Here is an 18,721-nt window from a genome sequence, read left to right as displayed (position 1 = left end):
GACGCCCATGCAAAAACCGTCAAGTTTGAAAACTTCGCCTCCTGGTGGTGACAGAAAATAAACAAAAAAAAGCTTTCTTAACGCTTTCGGGAATAACTTTTACAGAGATTATCGTATCCAACTCAAAATTGGTGAAAACACTCAAAACACATGGTAGATGTTGTGTGTTGAATATGATAGAGCATTGTTTAACAGTGTTCCAACAATCAGGGTGCAAATTCGGATTTTTGTGACAAAAAAACAAACTGTTATAACCTTGCGAATCCTCTTCCGATATGGACCAAACTTCCTTGTATTGATGATACTCCAGCCTCAAAGACATCGATGTGAAAATATTACATTTCGGAAACAAAGCCCCCTGGTGACAGCAGACAGAATTACATTTGGTATTTGAATTAACCTGTCGAAGTTATTGAAGATTTTTTTAAATGTTGCATGCTGTACGAGATAGGAGGCGCCAAAGTTGGTAAAAATTCTGATCTGTAAAAACAGACAACAAAACTCTTACAACGTTGCGATGGAAGGTCCAATGTCCTCCCTTGGATTGATGCCCTTAAGATGTCTCTATGAAAGTATTCAATTTCTAAAACAGCGCCCCCTGGTGATGGCAGACTATGCCAATTACTGTGCAACAAAAAGACAAACTGTTATAACTTTGCAAATCCTGTTCCAATCTGAACCAAACTTCTTTGGATTGATGATAGTCTGATACCTGAAGAAGTCTATATGAAAATATTAAACTTAAAAAACAGCGCCCCCTGGTTGCTTGAGACAATATTACATTTAATACGTTTCCATGCTGCTCTAACAGGGATTTTTGTATCCGCCTAATACGTGACATTTGAGACCACAGACCCGCCCTGACATGTCAGCAAAAGACGACCTCCCAACAGGAAGTGGAACTCCAAAAACAGGAAGTAAAATGTAACTTTGCCGTACATTGCCCGATCTCCACGCAACATTATATGTGAGTCAAGGAAACTTCCCTGAACATGTTAATGGACACACCTTTGACCCAATAGGAAGTCAGCCATTTTAAACAGAAAGTGCCCTCTAACTTTACCGTACATTGACCGATCTGCATGGAACTTGATATGTGAGACCAGGGACCTATCCTGAACATGTCTGCAAAAGATGACCTCCCAACAGGAAGTTGAACACACTAAACAGGAAGTAAAACATTACTCTGCCTCCACAGCCCAAGAGTGTTGGCTGCAGACCGGAGCCTCTCGTTTCGAGCCATCAGTCTCGAGCCGCCCGCAACATGGTAAATACATGAAAATGACTTGATTTTACTTTCAATTCCTTTTACATTTTTCAAGGTATTAACATTAACATTTTTCATAACTCCATTTAGGACGTTCTATACGTAAATGTAAGCACTGTGGCAGTAGAAATGCAATATTTAGAAAATGTACTCTTGATACTCAAGTACTTTTAAAAACAAGTACTTCAGTACTTTTAATTAAGTAGACATCTGACTGTAGTACTTTTACTTGTGAAGTGTATGAACTAAGATGAACACATTAACACAGCTAATCATTGGTTCTGAAATGCTAATGTTTAATTCTGACTCAGCTGATTTCTGTCTTGACTTTGTGAAGAGTAAGCATTGAGAGGCAAACAGGAACTTCCTCATGAGAGGGTTTAGTCTGCACCCAGACGCATCACCTAAAATCTGGATGCAACAGAAGCTGCCCTTCCCATATATATATCTATATACAGTGGTATGCAAAAGTTTTGGTTGTTTGGATAAGAAATTTCAGTTAAATATATCATATAGGAGACAAACACAGTGATATTTGAGAAGTGAAATAAAGTTTATATGATTTACAGAAAGTGTGCAAGAATTATTTAAAGAAAATTAGGCATGTGCATAAATTTAGGCACCCTTGTCATTTTATTGATTTCAATACCTTTAGCACTAATTATTGGAACTCATTGGTTTGGTAACCTCAGTGACCCTTGACCTCCATACACAGGTTAATCCAATCATGAGAAAGTGTATTTAAGGAGGCCAATTGTAAATGTTTCTCCTCTTTGCATCTTCTCTGAAGAGTGGCAACATGGGAGCCTCAAAACAACTCTCAAATGACCTGAAAACAATGATTGTTCAACATCATGGTTTAGGGGAAGGACACAGAAAGCTATCTCAGAGATTTAAGCTCTGAGTTTCAACTGTGAGCAACGTTTTGAGGAATGTGAAGACCACAGACACAGTTCTAGTTAAGGCCTGAAGTGGCAGACCAAGAAAAATCTCAGATAAGCAGAGGCAAAGGATGGTGAGAACAGTCACAGTCAACCCACAGACCAGCTCCAAAGACCTACAACACCATCTTGCTGCAGATGGTGTCACTGTGCATCGTTCAACTATTCAGCGCACTTTACACAAGGAGGTGCTGTATGGAAGAGTAATGCAGAAAAGGCATTTTCTCTGCACCCAATAGAGTTATTTGGGCAAAACAAGGGGCGTTATGCATGGTGGAAAAAGAACACAGCATTCCAAGAAAAACACTTGCTACCTACAGTAAAATGTGGTGGTGGTTCCATCATGCTGTGGGGCTGTGTGGCCAATGCAGGGACTGGGAATCTTGTTAAAGTTGGGGTCGCATGGATTCCACTCAATATCAGCAGATTCTGGAGAACAATGTCCAGGAATCAGTGACAAAGGTGAAGTTGGATCTTTCAACAAGACAACAACCCTAAACACTGCTCAAAATCTACCAAGGCATTCATGCAGAGGAACAAATACAACGTTCTGGAATGGCCATCCCATGGAGATGTTTTGTAAAGAAGAATGGTCCAAAGCGCTTCCTTATAGCTTCCAATTAGAGTCTGAGCCTCTAAACTTTAGAGGCTGTTATTTCTGCAAAAGGAGGATGCACAAAATGTTTATTTTGTTTAAATAATTCTTGCACACTTTGTGTAAATCATATAAACTTTATTTCACTTCTCAAATATCACTGTGTTTTTCTCTAATATCATATATTTAACTGAAATTACTTATCCGAACAACCAATGATTTATAAAGGAAAATCATGAACATTTACAGAGGTGCCCAAACTTTTGCATACCACTGTATATATATATATATATACTCAACAAAAATATAAATGCATGAAGAAAAACTTAGTAACTTGTTATGTGACAAAACTAACTATCCAAAAATAACAGACCAACTTTATCAATAAAGTGGCTTTAATTTGCGAGCATTAGGATCCATTTCAAAGCAAAAGTCCTGGACTAATGGGAGGAAGAACACAATGGGGGTCGATGATCCAAGTTCACAAACTTCAATAACCTGTGTGTCCACCATTAGCCTCACGTAGAGCGGTACATCGGCGACGCATTGACATCACCAGGTTGTCGATCGTGGCCTGGGGGATGTTGTCCCATTCCTCCTGCAGAGCCACTTGAAGTTGGCGGCCGTTCTGGGGAACGTCGTTCCAGTCTCTCTGAAACGAGTCCACAGGCGGCTGACAGTGGAATGATCCACATTCAGTTGAGTTGCCACAGCTGTAACACTCAGCATGCCAATGGCACACTCCATGATTTGTGACATCTGTGGCATATTGACAAGTGACAAAAGTCCACATTTTGGTGTGCCCTTTTATTGACCAGACCATAAGGAGTGTCTGTGTACTGGTCACGCATATTGACCCCAACTCTGCCATGCTCCATGACTCTCGTGAGTTGAAATACTCAATCTGAGATTGTAGTCAAGTGGAGTGGCCAAGTGACACTAGACTACTGTGTTTGAGCAAAACAAATCATTCCATAAACAAATGCATCAAGAATCTGAGCAAATGTCATGACATTCTATTTTTATTCACCATTTCAAGTTTGTGCGTTTATATTTTTGTTGAGTATATATACCGTTAATACCGCTTGCAGTGCTAGTTGTTTCTCAAATCTGCTCTCTCAATATATTGTATAGTCATGCCTTTATCGCCACCTACAGGCCAAGAATATAAAATATATATACACTTCGATTGCACACTAGTACTCACGTGTATTAATTAGTAATAACCAAGCACATTAATTCAAATAATCTTTAACATTATTAATGAAAGTTAATCATGGAAAAAGTCAAAGCACATGCTGTTATCCAGACATTATCGGTAAGGCACTAAATAAGTGCACAAACCATGTGTGAAAACAAGCTCGCTGTGAAATTATATCTCTGAAATAACTGTAATGCAGGTGGAGGATTATTTTACATCTGAGGAAATTTGATTTATGGACACTATACAAATCCTCTTCTGAAGATCAGCTGTAAATGTGAAATGATAATGAGTTTTAAAACCAAGAGTAAAAACATGCAATGAAAATAAAACAGAGGTAAAAAATTTAAAATACGAGTGTTTTTAAGTCTGTCAGATTTTATTTCAAGATTCTTGTCATAACAAAGTCTCTTGAGATTCAACATTCAGTGTTTTTCGTGGTGTCCTTTAAAAAACAATCATTCATTCTAACCACATATAAAGCTAAAAGCAGAACATACATTTACACAAATTCAATATTCTAAACTGTTTATTATGTGTACTTAAAAATCAACAAACCATTGAAAGCGAAACTGCAATCCATAAGAAAATATACTTAAAATTTCTCAGTAAAATCACAAATAATAAAAAAACCATCACAGATTTAAGTGTTAAAGTGTGTTGATGAAACAATCCCGTGAACTCCATGTCAGCCCGATTCCTAAACAGTGCAACGAGAAGTGACATCTTCTCAAAAGAGACTTTTCATGAGGAGGCAGCAGTCGGATTAGAGACTTCAGAGATGAACCGAAAACCTTTCAGTAGTTGACGTGACACACAGAGTCCATGGCCTTCTGGATGCTGCGGAGAGGTACAAAAAGGTAAAGATACAAAGTAAACGGTCCTTGAAAAAGATCAGAAATGGTGTAACACAGTTTGGTAATACTGTAGTTGTCATTAAAAGTCACTCAAACAAAAGTAAAGTGATTCTGATGAACACTAAGATAGAACGCCTTTATTGTCATCGCACTAAGACTGTCTTTAACTGAATTTGTGCCAAATGTGGCCACTTCCTATTAAAAACAAGTTACCTTCTTTCAAAAGTAATTTTGTTCTATTTTGTTTTAGTAGTTGTTTTTTATCCAATAAATACTTTAGGGGTTAGGGTAAATATTTCTACCATCATTTTTGGTGGCTATGTGTTTTTAGGAAAACTACATTTTGAAACATTTTCATATTTGATTTGGTCACATATATTCTTTTGCTCCATATTTTATGAGCGCGTACAGATACAAACCAAATATGAAGGTAGAGTTCGGAAAGAAAGCCTTGTCCATTTAAAAAACGTAAAAACTATTATTTTAAAGCATATTTTCACATTTATTACAATAATATCATGAACCACCATTAATTTTGATCACGATAATAGTGCACTTTTCATATTATTCCCATAAAATAACTAAGTGTGAGAAAATTTGAAACAGGCGTGTTTGTAGTGTCTTGACATTATATATTTCAAGACGGACACTAAAGCAAAATAATCCCTTGAACCTCTTTTTTTGTTGTTGTCCCAGGTGCAAACCTTCACAGTTTAGAGTAAAGTATAGAAATTAAACATGTTGTTGTTATAAACACTGAAGCTGTGCCTGTGTCGCTTTTTCGCTACTCAAAGTATAGCATGACAACTCACAGAGCACCTCATTAGCGGGGATTTTCCACACAGCTCTGTGCCAGACCAAGTCCCCTGTACTGATCCCACTCTTTCTCTCTCCACCACTCCCTCACTCTGCTCTCAGGCAACTTCTTATGCTGTGTTCACACCAAACATGATTTGTCGAGTCATTCCATGCCAATTGCGGGATCATTTTGTACATTTTGTGAAGCGATGGACGCAATGTGAGCACTGGACGCAAGTCGCCACATTTTAAACAGATATGTAAGTCGAACACAGATACATGCGGTTAATTTTCAAAATAAAATACGTTGTGTTCTAGGCAGCTCATATTTCCCTAAATTACACCTTGAAATCAGGCACAGAGTGTGATTTTTAAAAAGTTGAAAAATGTAAACTGCGTCAGACACACTGAGCCCGGTAAACACGAATATCACGTCTGTGTATCAACTTTGTATGTAATCTTGTAGATCCAAAAATCTAAATTTGTTTACATCCACAAACAACTCAGTAAATATTTAAAATGTGACAACCGGGGTTTGAATGAATGAATGAATGAATGAATGAATGAAGAGTGATGTAGAACATACCTCACTGCAGGGTATCCTCCCTCACACAGGTTCACCAAAGCGAACAGGTGTCTCAGAGCGTATTCATACTGAAACACAACACAGGAGGGCAGCACATGTCATTACGATCTGTGACCTTTAGAAATGTTGGTGTACTTCCCCCCCTGTATTATGCTGTATGTGGCACCTGAAATGTCAACACATTTCCCATACTTTCTGCATAAAAGTACACAGGGGGAATTACTGTGATCAAAGAAAGAGATTATAAAACACGTATACAAGTATTTTTAATAACTTCTCTGGTCAGAACTGCAGTGTCATTCCGTGTCTCATCTCATTTAAGAGTTTCTGCTCGGCTCTACAAAATGTTATTTTATTTCATAACAACATGATTTACTCTAAACTTTGTACTTTGTAGATACCTGCTGTTGCTGCAACTGTCACAGTTTTGAGAACTTCAGTAGGTTCAAAAGAACAAAATACACAAGAACTTGGTGTGCGAGTTTCCACAGGGAAAAATAAACACTGGGTGTAGATTGAGTAGCCTTTGATTTGAAGATAAGATAAAACATAAAGTATGATAGTGACAGCTCACAGGTTTATTCAAACAGATATAGAGGTGTAAGGCGGCAACGATTCATTGATTCAAATGAATTACCCCAGTTTGAGCCTTTTATGATTATATCAGGAGCTGGGTTGGCCATTTTGGACCAGCATGTTTTTATAGTAGCCCACAATAGACAAAGTAAACATTTGCTTGAGTTTGATGTCAACTGAAGCCTACATAAACTCTCCAACACACTTGGAAGTGAAGAGTGAGGTGAGGTGACATTCAGCTGCAACATGTCACATCACTAATTAAAGTTGCTAAATGTTATACACTGTACCTTTAGCTTGAACTAACCAGAGTCACTGCTAATGTGGTCAGTGAACACATATCAAAATGGCAGCTGTGAAAAAGGCCGAGTGATATACTGTACATTGAATGTAGGAAACCGTCTAACCGTCAGTCACAATGCGAAGGGGCTGTCAACCATATATTTATAAAAAGAACGACGAAACAGGTCTGGTGTTTCCTCTTTAAAAGCAGAACCAGACTCTTAACATGTGACTTAGTTCCAACCATTAGCCACACATGAATTCACTGTTACAGAAATCACATGCACTTTCATGGTCATATACATAGGGTGTAGAGCTGCAGCAATGAATCGCCAACTATTTTTGATTTTTCAGCTTCTTAAATGTAAATATTTTCAGTGAGAGAATCATTGATTATGAAAACAATGGTTAGTTGCAGCCCTTGCATGAGTGTTTTCAACGCTCTACCTTAGTTGTATGCCAGTTGAAGCAGATGTGTTTGTAGTATCTGACCACATCCTTGTAGCACTGATGCATGGATAGTTCGGGTGGGGTATTCATAATCTTCTCTGCCCCGAGTTTACTGCCAGTCACCTTCTCCGCAATTTGACGCATTGTGTCAGCCAGCATCTCCCTCACCTGAACAAACAAACACACATGTTCACACAGAGTGAGAAAAGTGGAACACAGGAATCGTCATGGTAAATTGAATCTTTATGGTAAATTGGATTTTAACGACATGGACTTGGTTGTCCACAGATTTCCTGAGAGATTAAAACTTTGTTGCCATTTACCTTGAGGTGGTTGTTAATCTCCACCAGTATGTCCCGTGCAACTCTGATGTCATTGGTGGCCATGAGTTTCCTCTTCATGATGGCCAGGGGAACGTCAGGGCTTGGAGTCAGATCTGGATTCTTAACTGGCTGCAGGGTTATTGGAGGAAGAGGACTGCGTTCAGCTTTGCGGTCTCCCTGAAAGGCCACCACCTTCATGTGGGCCAGTGTCTGAAGAGGAGGAGGTAGAAAAAAAGTGACTGAGTGAATGAGGGCAGGAAACACACAATTCAAGCTAACACTTCACATTTCTACAGTGGCCGACAGGGGCAAATGCACTGCAACGACCCAAAACACATGCAGGAGGAGAAACTAGCTGCATATTCACAAAAACAAACAAAAACACATGCAGAAGCAAAAATACACACAAACATTAAAAACGCAAGCAGAAGTGGAACCACACACAAACCTCAAAACACACGCAGAATCAAAAACACCAGCATATTCTATAATATGTTGTTGCGCAGCTCTACGACCAGCTGTTGCCATACTCTGGGACTACTTTATTCTTACTTTATTAAAAGACATTTATTAAGCAGTTATCCCACTGCGGTCAAGCTATCCGACACTCATTTCTGTAGTCAAACTATCTAAAGCTAAATTTTAACGCCTGAATTACAAAGGGATTTACGTAAGAAAAAAAAAAATTATAAGAAAAATCCCAGCTATGTTTCAGAGACCTATAATCGGACATAAGCATCTGCACAAAGTACTGTATACACTGATATCTGATAGTGTACTGTAAACCAGTTGTACTGTACAATGTTTGAAAAAAAAAATAATCTAATTAAAAGTAAGACCTGCTCTTTTAATACCAAATGATTATCAACTTTTATGGAATAACAGCTGGTCGTAGTGCTGCACGAAAACGAGCGCTCCCACAGACCCACTTCCATTTTATAATATGCTGGTGTTTTCATTTCTGCTCATGTTCGTGAATCTGGAGCGTTTGTGAATATGCAGCTCGTTTCTCCTCCTGCACGTGTCTTAGGTCGTTGCAGTGCGTTTGCCCCTGTTGGCCACTGTACATTTCAGTTGCAGCAGGGTAAGCTTATAATTATACCATCTTATTTCTGACTTGGTAATAAAAAAATAGTAAATATATGTCCTAAAAGAGATGATATAATAATACAATGCTATTTTTTAGTAAGTTAGTAAGTAATGTTAGGGCTGGACAATGATTCAATAACAATATCACAAAGGTTCAATGTATATCAATATAATGTTTATGCACTTTGACACCACAGATAATTGCTATTAAAAGTTTTGTCTCAGAAGTTTGATGTTTTCGGTCAATGAAGAAATTTAAACCCACGACAAACTGGTTTTCATCCGCAAACTTTATCCAACATTGTTTGGTCTTAAATATCATTACTGACTAATTCTTTCTTAACATTTTACACATTTTAGCAATAGTGTAATACCTTCAGATGACAATGTCTTTGAATCAAAAATGTGAATTACCTCATCATAATGTTGAAATTCATCCTCCCTTATGTGCCAAACAAATTTCCATTGTTATGACAAACCTATTACTTAGTGAATACAAAAATAAGTTGATATTATTGTTACTATTAGAATATATTGCAACTGTACAAGTTTCCCTCTGATTTACACACCATCAATGACATGGCACTTTTTAAATCTAAACTCCAAATTAAATGGATTTTACGACCAAGTTGCTCTGTGACGTTTTCCTTTCTCTCGTTGTTTTGTTTTTTACTGTTCGTTTTGCTATTTTCTGTTGTTATGTAAAGCACATTAGGTACCGTACAGGTGCTATAAAGGGCTATTTAAATGAACACTTTCTCCTCAACATAGTTGACGCTTCTATTTTGTCCCACCTTGTCTCCAAACTGCTGCACGTGGCTGGTGTTTGTGAGGCTCTTCACGATCTTGAACTGCTTCAGCAAAGTCTCTTTGGACAAGTCCTCCTGAAAACACAGGAAAACATCACAAACTGATTTACCATTCAACATTTCTCATGAATCACATTTTTTGGTTCCCATTTCTATTTAAATATCTATGTTTATACAACCACAGGCTCACATGTGTTTTATTGTTACCACATACGTTTTGTCACCAGGTGCAGAACTGCAAAGAAAAAAACCCTCTTTTCCTGATTAAACATACCAGTGTAAGAGTGTTTAAGCTGTAGTATGTAATAGACCACAGGTGAAAATGTCTAACACATTTAAATGTTTACCTCCTAATAGTATTGGAAAGAAGAACTCAAAAGTGTCCAGTGGAAACTGTGTTGGCTGTTTATATTAATATTTCAAAGGAATTTAAAATCCCTGTATTCATGAAGAGGGGAAATATGACACAACTTAACACACTATTTTGAATAACAATATCCAGATTATATGTTATGACTTGGACACAATAGGAAAAACATCACCCACCGCATCAGAGTCTTCCAGCCAGTTAACACTGTACCAGTCGCCCAGGTATGTTTCCCTCTTCTCGTCATAGTAACAGGCGTAAGACGACTCGTGAGAGTTGGCTGCTGTGGTGGCGTACACTGCAAAACACACACACATTCTCACGTTAGTCAGTCTAATAATTTGGCAGTGACAGATTAGAATTGTGGCATAAAATAGGGGGATGTAAAAATAAATAAACATTTTATTGAAGTCATAAAAGGCAAGCAAATGTGCAAGAAATCAAAATAATGTTTTATTTTCCTGATAGATAATTTCTTCTCAATTTTACACACTGGACATTAAATTGAATTGTAATTGCAAAAATTCAAATAATCTTTGGTTACACATTATGAAGCAAGAACTCTGTTCCATGTCTGGTTTTGTTTATCACATGACCAAGCACATGACAGGGAGCAGAGGCTCAGAACGCTGACATTAGGAGCCTGTTCCTACTAAACTTGTCAGTCAGCAGATACTGCAGTAGTCTTCCTAAATACAGTGGTATGCAAAAGTTTGGGCATCCCTGTAAATGTTCATGATTTTCCTTTATAAATCATTGGTTGTTTGAATATGAAATTTCAGTTAAATATATCATATAGGAGACAAACACAGTGATATTTGAGAAGTGAAATAAAGTTTATATGATTTACAGAAAGTGTGCAAGAATAATTTAAACAAAATTAGGCATTTTTTGCTTGTAGAAACAATTTTTTTTTTTATTATTATTTCTTGTTTTTGTAATCAGTGGAGTTGAGGCACACTGGCTGCTGTACAGTTCAGTGATGGTCTGCTAAAAGGTGGAGGCTTAAGTCTAGTGGACTTTCTGTCTCTCCATCCACTCTGTTCTTTTATCATTTGTCATTTCTGTTTTTTTCTTGGGCAAAATAAATCAACTGATCAGAAAGTCAGTAAATCGTAAGTGAAGTAAATCAATCCCAAAAGAGATAATTTTATGTTATCGATTGACAGATTTTACTGATCCGTGCTGGTTGGTTATCTCTTGCCTTTACTGGAAAGTGAATCTGGTGAGTTTGAAGTTCAACTCACCGTCAATGTCAGCAGGCAGATCCTTCATCATTGACCCAGACTCACAAGCCTCAATGTAGAACACCATCTGTCAATATTCAGATATGAGTGTGTGTTAGAGAGAGGGGAGGAGAGGAACACAAACACATGCTATGATCAGATCATCCCAGCTACAGTAAGTCATGATCATCTGATTGTTTTGTATCCACGTACCTGTTTGTATTTCTTATTATCATGCATATATTTGATGGTATTTTGGAGATCTTCAACATGGAGCTGGAGGGAGAGAAAGTCGACTTTATAAACAGACACATACAAAACACATATACAGTTGTAGTGATAACATTATAGTAGTCATTGCCACTAACGAAGCTCCGTAACAGGTCAGGAAACTGACCACATATGAAACGATCTGGATATCACTCTATTATACATTTATGATATGGAACAAAATATGTCGTAGGAATATTAAAGTCAGTTTTTCCTTTTTATATAGAAAAAACTTTAATTTTAACTTAAGACATCAACATTTGAGAACTGTGGCTTCTTTTGTACAAGGGTCTAAGATGATGCTAAGCTGCGCTTACACAAAAACGTTAAAGGATGACATTTACTACAGTTGTGGAGGAAGAGAACGTCAGTTTTGTTGCAGGTATATGATTATTCAGGTTTGGACAAATAAAATATTGAATCCTGATGATGGGACTGGACTAAACTCTAAAGCTGTTGTCCAGGATGCTGTCTTTGATCTAACTTTATCTTTCTTGATTTATAACATACTCCTGAGTTAGTGGTCACAATCACTTGTTTCAGCTCCTCTTCAATAGAAACTAATGTGCATTTTATATATTATGTTCCTGCTTATGGGTAAACAAAGATAAAGTATCATCTCATAGGAGCCTCATGGCCGGTAACATCTGTGAACTACTTGTTTTGGCCAAACGTCAACATGGCCCGGGCCAATTGATAAAACTCAAGGCTTTGAAAAGGAAATTCAGTGCTCATCTTTGCATCTCACTGAAAAGCACTTGACTGAGAATATTCTACATGATAACTAGCCTACGCTGTCGGGGGCCGACAGCAAGGGGTATATCCGCGAACTTGTCCAATCCTCAACTTTCCAATATACCCAAAGTATACGCACTCGCACCTTCCACTAACTGTTTATATTAATTATTAATAAATTCAACAAAATAACTGTTAAATATTATGATATAATGCTGACTACACTTTATACATGTTCAAAGTATCCATATAAACTCGATATTGAACACAGAATACCTGAACTCATACATTTCTCTCTAGTTTTAATAAAACTAGTTAACCTATTATACCTTGTTAAATATTATGAATATTAAAATGCTAACCACACCTGCCATATCTTCAAAGTGTCCAAATGTCATGAAAAAGCATACACTATGTTTACTGAATTTCATGAAAAATCATACAATATGTTCAAACTTTCCATTCAATGCATTAATAAAGAAATGGAGGCGTAACTATTTTTTATATGATAATTAATACATTTATATTATAATGTAATAAATATTATGAATAAGTGCTAAATAAACCCATGATATCCTCAATGTGTCCAAATGAGCTCAATAATGAAGAAAAAATGCCGTAACTATTTTTTCTGTGTTCACTAATAAGTTAACCAGTTAACTTATTATGTAACTAATACCAATCATAGCCAAAGTAATAATGATTGTACTTGTAGATAGTTGTTACATGAATCATTGTACAAAATTTGAAGGCAATATCTCCATCAGTCTGGAAGATAAAGCCGAAAATGTGTTTTTAGCATAATAAATTAATTAATTTGCTAATTAATAATAAAGCTACAAAGATAGGGATAATTCTCAGGTGGTATGTGATGCCCATGCAAAATTTGAAGCCAATACCTGCAATACTTTGATACAGGTGAAAATATGGTTTTTATATCATTAATTAATTAACTAATTAATTAATAATTAATTAATTAATAATAATGGTAGACAGCTCAAAATCGATAGGGATTATCTACAGGGGGTATGTGACCCATAAAAAAAATAAGAACATTTAATCTCAAACGCCTTTCCAGTTATCGCGTTAACGGCTAAAATCTGCAGACGCGCGAGAACGATTCCATTATATCCGCGCACGTTTCTCGTGGATATAATCAGCCTTTACATATGATGTTAATAAGAATCTTGTGTGAAAATGTCTTTGTCTATGACTTCACACTTCCTGTAGCTTCACCAGATAGTTACATGTCTGATCAGATCTGACAAAACAAGCTGAACAACTTTGGGAAAATTTGTTCCAGTATCATGAGGAAACTTTTAGATATTAACAAAGTAAAAGACACTCACTTCATCGTCGGGAAAAGCCAGAATACCAGGTGCTCCATGGTCGGTGAAGTACACAAATACATGATCATTGGGACCACTGCCAAGACAAAGAGAACAAGTTGAATAAAACAAACAAACCTGGTGAACCAGCCAGTGCCAGCTTCAGTCAGTGTGTTACAGGTATGTTAAAACCTGGAAATCCTGTCAAACCTGGAAATGCATGTTAAAAGTCCGATTCTAATCGGACTAAGACAATAATTTTTCAGTAAATATACAACACAATAAAGTCAGACTTTAGACTATGGCCTTAGCTCGATTAAACTGTGCATATAAGTGTACAGAGTGATCGACCTCTAATCACTTGCCTCTTCAACACTTTTCCTGATCCACCTTTGATATTTGAGGAGTCGCCCTTCAACACCGCCAGGAAGTTTTCTGGGGTCACATCCTAGAATGACAAAAAAACCTCATCAAAACCAAATTAGAAATCCTCATGTTGTAATTTAAAATGAAAGACTGCATGAACAGCTATGGTTTATACTCTTATACACATATACTGGCACCCACCTCCCCTGTGTAATCTTTAGGAACTCCCTTGTACACATCGGTGCCATTGGGCCTGTTGATCACTATCCCTGGAGTGGGGTTCCTGAAAACACATGACACATGACTCAGATTTACAGGAGGAAGTACAAATGGCCGACAAATCACTTTTCATGACGACAGAGTAGCAGATGCATGACTCGCTGATCAGGTGACGAGGACAAAGGTTTCACAACACCGGAATTTTCCCATGTTTTGCTGAAGAAACACTTGACAGCAGCAATACGGGCATGTGTTCAGGATATTAAACAATCAATGTTGCATGAAGTTTTTCCTCCTAAAACTTCATCTACATTATGTTAAAGAATATACAGTGTGTAGAATTTGCAGCTGAATATCCCTCACTTCACCCTTCTCTTCTAAATGTGTTGGAGAACCTATGCAGCCTACAGCTAGCAACAAAACTCAATTGATATTTAGCTTTTATAAAACATGTTGGTCCAAAATGGTGCTGGATATACAGTAGTTATTCCAAGCTCAGTCTGGGGTCAAAAACAACAATTATACACTTGTAAAACATGTATTATTATTTTATTGTGAATTTCTTCCAAATAGAAATAAATTAGAGCTGCAACTAACGTTTTTTTCCCGTAATCGATTAATCTGTCTATTATTTTCTCGATTAATCGATGAATCGGTTGGTCCATAAAATGTCAGAAAATTTAAAAAAAACATTGATCGGTGTTTGTCAAACCTGGAAATGATGATGTTCTTGTATGTCTTGTTTTGTCCACAAACCAAAATGATTCAGTTTTAATGATTTTTTTGTTATGTGTAGCAAAGACTAAGAAAATATTCACAATTAAGAAGCCGAAACAATCAGAAATCTTGTTTTAATCATGAAAAAAGCTTCAAACCGATTAATCGATTATCAAAATAGTTGGTGATTAATTTAGTAATTGATTAATAATCGATTCGTCGATTAATCGTTTCAGCTCTAAAATAAATGAATCCAAATTTTACACAATGGACCTCAAAGACATGAATCAAAGACACAGAGTAGACAGTTAATAATTATATTCCTCAACCTATCAAGAGTTGTTATTACTCTTAAAGTCACCTGCAGCTTGAGTAAGTCATGGTGGTAACAGTACTGAATCACTATTTTGGGACACTAATTGAGGAACTCTGTTACCAGTTACCAGTTCTGTTGCCAGTTTTGTCTCTGATAAGCGGCATTTTCAGCTTTAAATGAATCATATGTTTGTTATAAATAAGCTGTATCATGTCATGGCAATGTAATGATATGACATCAGAATGAAAAATAAATCTACAAAGCAACCTGACCCTGCCTCTTAAAGCAAATACAGCCTCAATGAAGATGCACAAGTCATGTTTTCATACAATTAACCAAATGTTAATGAAGATAAAGGCCAGAATATAAAGGAGCAAAGTTTAACAAAAAAAACAATTTTGGGGGCCACTTATTGACAAATCACCACTGAACCGGACAATAACAAGAGTCAGTCCTGGTGTTTGACTGTATGTCAGTACAGAGCAACAATGATCCTCACTCAATCTGAAACTGATGGATCTGATTTCCCTGCGGCTCCTCTAACCAGACGCCATGTCAGTAACATTAAGCAACTATTATCAGTTTCTTGTGACTCCACTCAGTGGCTGTGTTTCCCTGTTAACAGTTTACAGTGCTGCTGCTCAGACAGATTCTGAAACAAGGTAGACTGTGAGCGACTGTGAGCTTTAGACAGGCTTCCTCTTTTGTGGGAAGCATAAAGGTCAATAACTGACTAACTAGGTATTTAAGAGGAAAGAGGTTAAAAGTAGGTAGAAAAAAACCCAGTGCATCAGAGAGCTGTTTCATAAAAACAAAAAAATAACTCACTCTTCATTCTGAGCCAAGTCATCATACATCATAACCACTATCTGCTCGTCAGGAATGCCATTTTTGCGGACGATCTGGTAGGCATGACAAGCATCGGCCTGAAAGTGCAAGAGATTAGATTAGAGGTCTCTGAGGCTGAAATAAACTCTTTATTTATCTTTAAACAACTTTATTTATGTAGAACATCTCTCTGTTAATTCAAGGAACATCTGTCGGTCTTTCCATTAATCATATAACGCATAAATGTTCAAATGATCGTTTGGAAGGTGACTTCCCAAGAGCACCAGCGTGAGTATTAGTGACATTAGTGTTGTTTGAATGAGAAATGAAAGGGATTTCTGTCGAAATTGCTTTAAGTACTGACTAAAGGAAAAAAATCAATCAGGGTTGACCAAAGTACTTTACAAGGTAAAAAGGTACAAAAATTAAGGAAGAGGGGTAAAATAGTAAAACATTAAAATTTTGAAATGGTCAACTAACCGACCAGTAAATGTAAAGTAACAAAGACAGCAGCTTCATGCATCACGTGTGGTTAACACTTCTCACCTGGTGTCTGTAGTTGTACCAGCCATTGGATCCTGCCACAATAAGCACCCAGTGTTTCTCATCTTTTGTCTGCGGAGTATAAAACGCGTTTACCAGCCCAAGACTGAGGCTGAGCAGAGAGAAGACGACCAGCCGACCCATCTCCTCACCTCCTGTAGGGATGACACAGAGAATGAATCTAAACCAGACCACTCTTTACATTGACATTTGATTGTTGGATTTACTGGCTGGCACACAAGACACACAATGAGCATTAAAACCCTAGTGTTAAAGCTGTTGTAACTACACAGCTTTAACACATATATCTATAGTTTAGATAAGTATTATTACAGATAACATGTATATTATGTGTGATGTTTTTCTTTATAATAATAATAATACTATTAATAAATGAATGAATAAATAAATTCCTTGAATATATATATAATTTCCATTAAATAAAATAATAGATTTTTTAATGACAAACCACATACACGTGAATGGAAAAAAGGGAAGATATTTGTCCAGACAAGATTAAATTAATTTAATCTTAAAGATAATGTGAAAGGTTAATTTTGACATATTATATTATATTACATGACGCATAAAATATATTTAAGTATATACATAAAGTGGTATGCAAAAGTTTAATTTAAATAATTCTTGCACACTTTCTGTATAGCATAAACACTTTATTTCACTTCTCAAATATCACCGTGTTTGTCGCCTATATGATATATTTCACTGAAATTTCTTATCCAAACAACCAATGATTTATAAAGGAAAATCATGAACATTTACAGGGGTGCCCAAACTTTTGCATACCACTGTATATGCGTGTATATGTGTGTATATGTACACACACACATACACAAACGTTTTTCCACCTGACCGTTTATAAGTCACATGACAATGATAAACCGTGCTAGCTCGTAGCGCAAGAACAACAAGCTAACAAAACAGCTCTTAACAGATAACAAGGCAGTGACAGAAAAAACTGTTATATAACTTATGTTCAATCAAAATGTGATAAACACTGATACTAAGAGTTTTGATGCCTGTTTTTACCTTTGTTCCTGGTTATGAGTCAGCAAGACAGTAAGGAGAAAGCGGCAGATAAGCTACCACAGACACACAGCGGCCGCAGCGGGACGTTTATATATGACGTCGGGAAGAAAAAAAACCCGCAGGGGGAATGTTCCGGGGAACAGCAAAGTAGAGGGCGCGGCCTAACTGTAAACACACGGAACAGCAGCAATGTGTCAGAACCTGTTTGTTTACCGATAATAGAGCAAACTAGATTTAAAAAAAAAAATCTTCTCGAGGATTGTGATGGTTTCGTAATAAACCTCACACTTCCCTCTCATCCCTTAATGATATCACAATGTCAATATTCCTGAACTTTCTCCTTTTGTCTATTTGTTTACTTCCATCATAACTAGAACCATCTTTTTTTTGTAGATATGTAATATTTTAATGCTTTTAATACCTTCTTGAATTCTTTAACTTTAACAGTATTGGTTATTCTATTTCTATTTTTTTGCATTTGTAATATTATTTCATACTAATTTAATTATTCCATTTGCTTTTTTCACATGACCCTTGTACCTTACATGTTTTTCACTGGACAGGAAAGGTACAGTAGGGGAAGCTTTATTTAACAAAGTAACAAGAAGCTAAAACTAGCAGACAAGTAAATAGCACAGTAGAATATATAAAATATTTGCCCTGAGATGAAATAAAGGTAGAGGTATGAAGTTAAAATACTAGTGTGTACAGGTAATAAGGGAGAACTAGTTAATCTTACTCAGTTTGACACAACAATGAATATTGAATAGTTTCAATTGTATCATTTTGCAGAATGCATTTTGTGATGCTGTGGATTTGTGCATTTTTTGATTTTTTTCTAAATGTATCTTACACCTAATGACATAGATTAGGTGAATATGGCAGTGTCTTCAGTGGCTGTACATTTAAGTGGTCACAGTAAAGAAGAGTCACATGACTTTCTCAGCTACAAACACATAAAATATGAGGAACACACATGTCA

At 36.6% G+C, this 18,721-nt stretch overlaps 1 protein-coding gene across 1 annotated transcript; it reads right to left on the bottom strand.

Annotated features, from left to right (window-relative positions):
* Positions 1-4,364: 4,364 nt before the first annotated feature.
* Positions 4,365-17,834, bottom strand: lgmn (legumain). Its single transcript, XM_083886607.1, has 14 exons — positions 17,740-17,834; positions 16,693-16,844; positions 16,147-16,244; positions 14,268-14,349; positions 14,066-14,148; positions 13,722-13,797; positions 11,581-11,643; positions 11,389-11,455; positions 10,321-10,439; positions 9,760-9,849; positions 7,877-8,086; positions 7,551-7,721; positions 6,246-6,313; positions 4,365-4,844 (listed from the first exon to the last, which is right to left on the bottom strand). Exons 2-14 carry the CDS (start codon positions 16,831-16,833, stop codon positions 4,802-4,804), a joined length of 1,311 nt encoding a protein of 436 aa, XP_083742733.1. The 5' UTR covers positions 16,834-16,844; positions 17,740-17,834; the 3' UTR covers positions 4,365-4,801.
* Between the last annotated feature and the right edge of the window lie 887 nt (positions 17,835-18,721).

This window comes from Microchirus variegatus (genome assembly GCF_963457635.1).
Source record: "Microchirus variegatus genome assembly, chromosome: 3".
Classification (NCBI taxonomy): domain Eukaryota; kingdom Metazoa; phylum Chordata; class Actinopteri; order Pleuronectiformes; family Soleidae; genus Microchirus; species Microchirus variegatus.
This window is presented reverse-complemented; position numbering and strand designations above follow the sequence as displayed.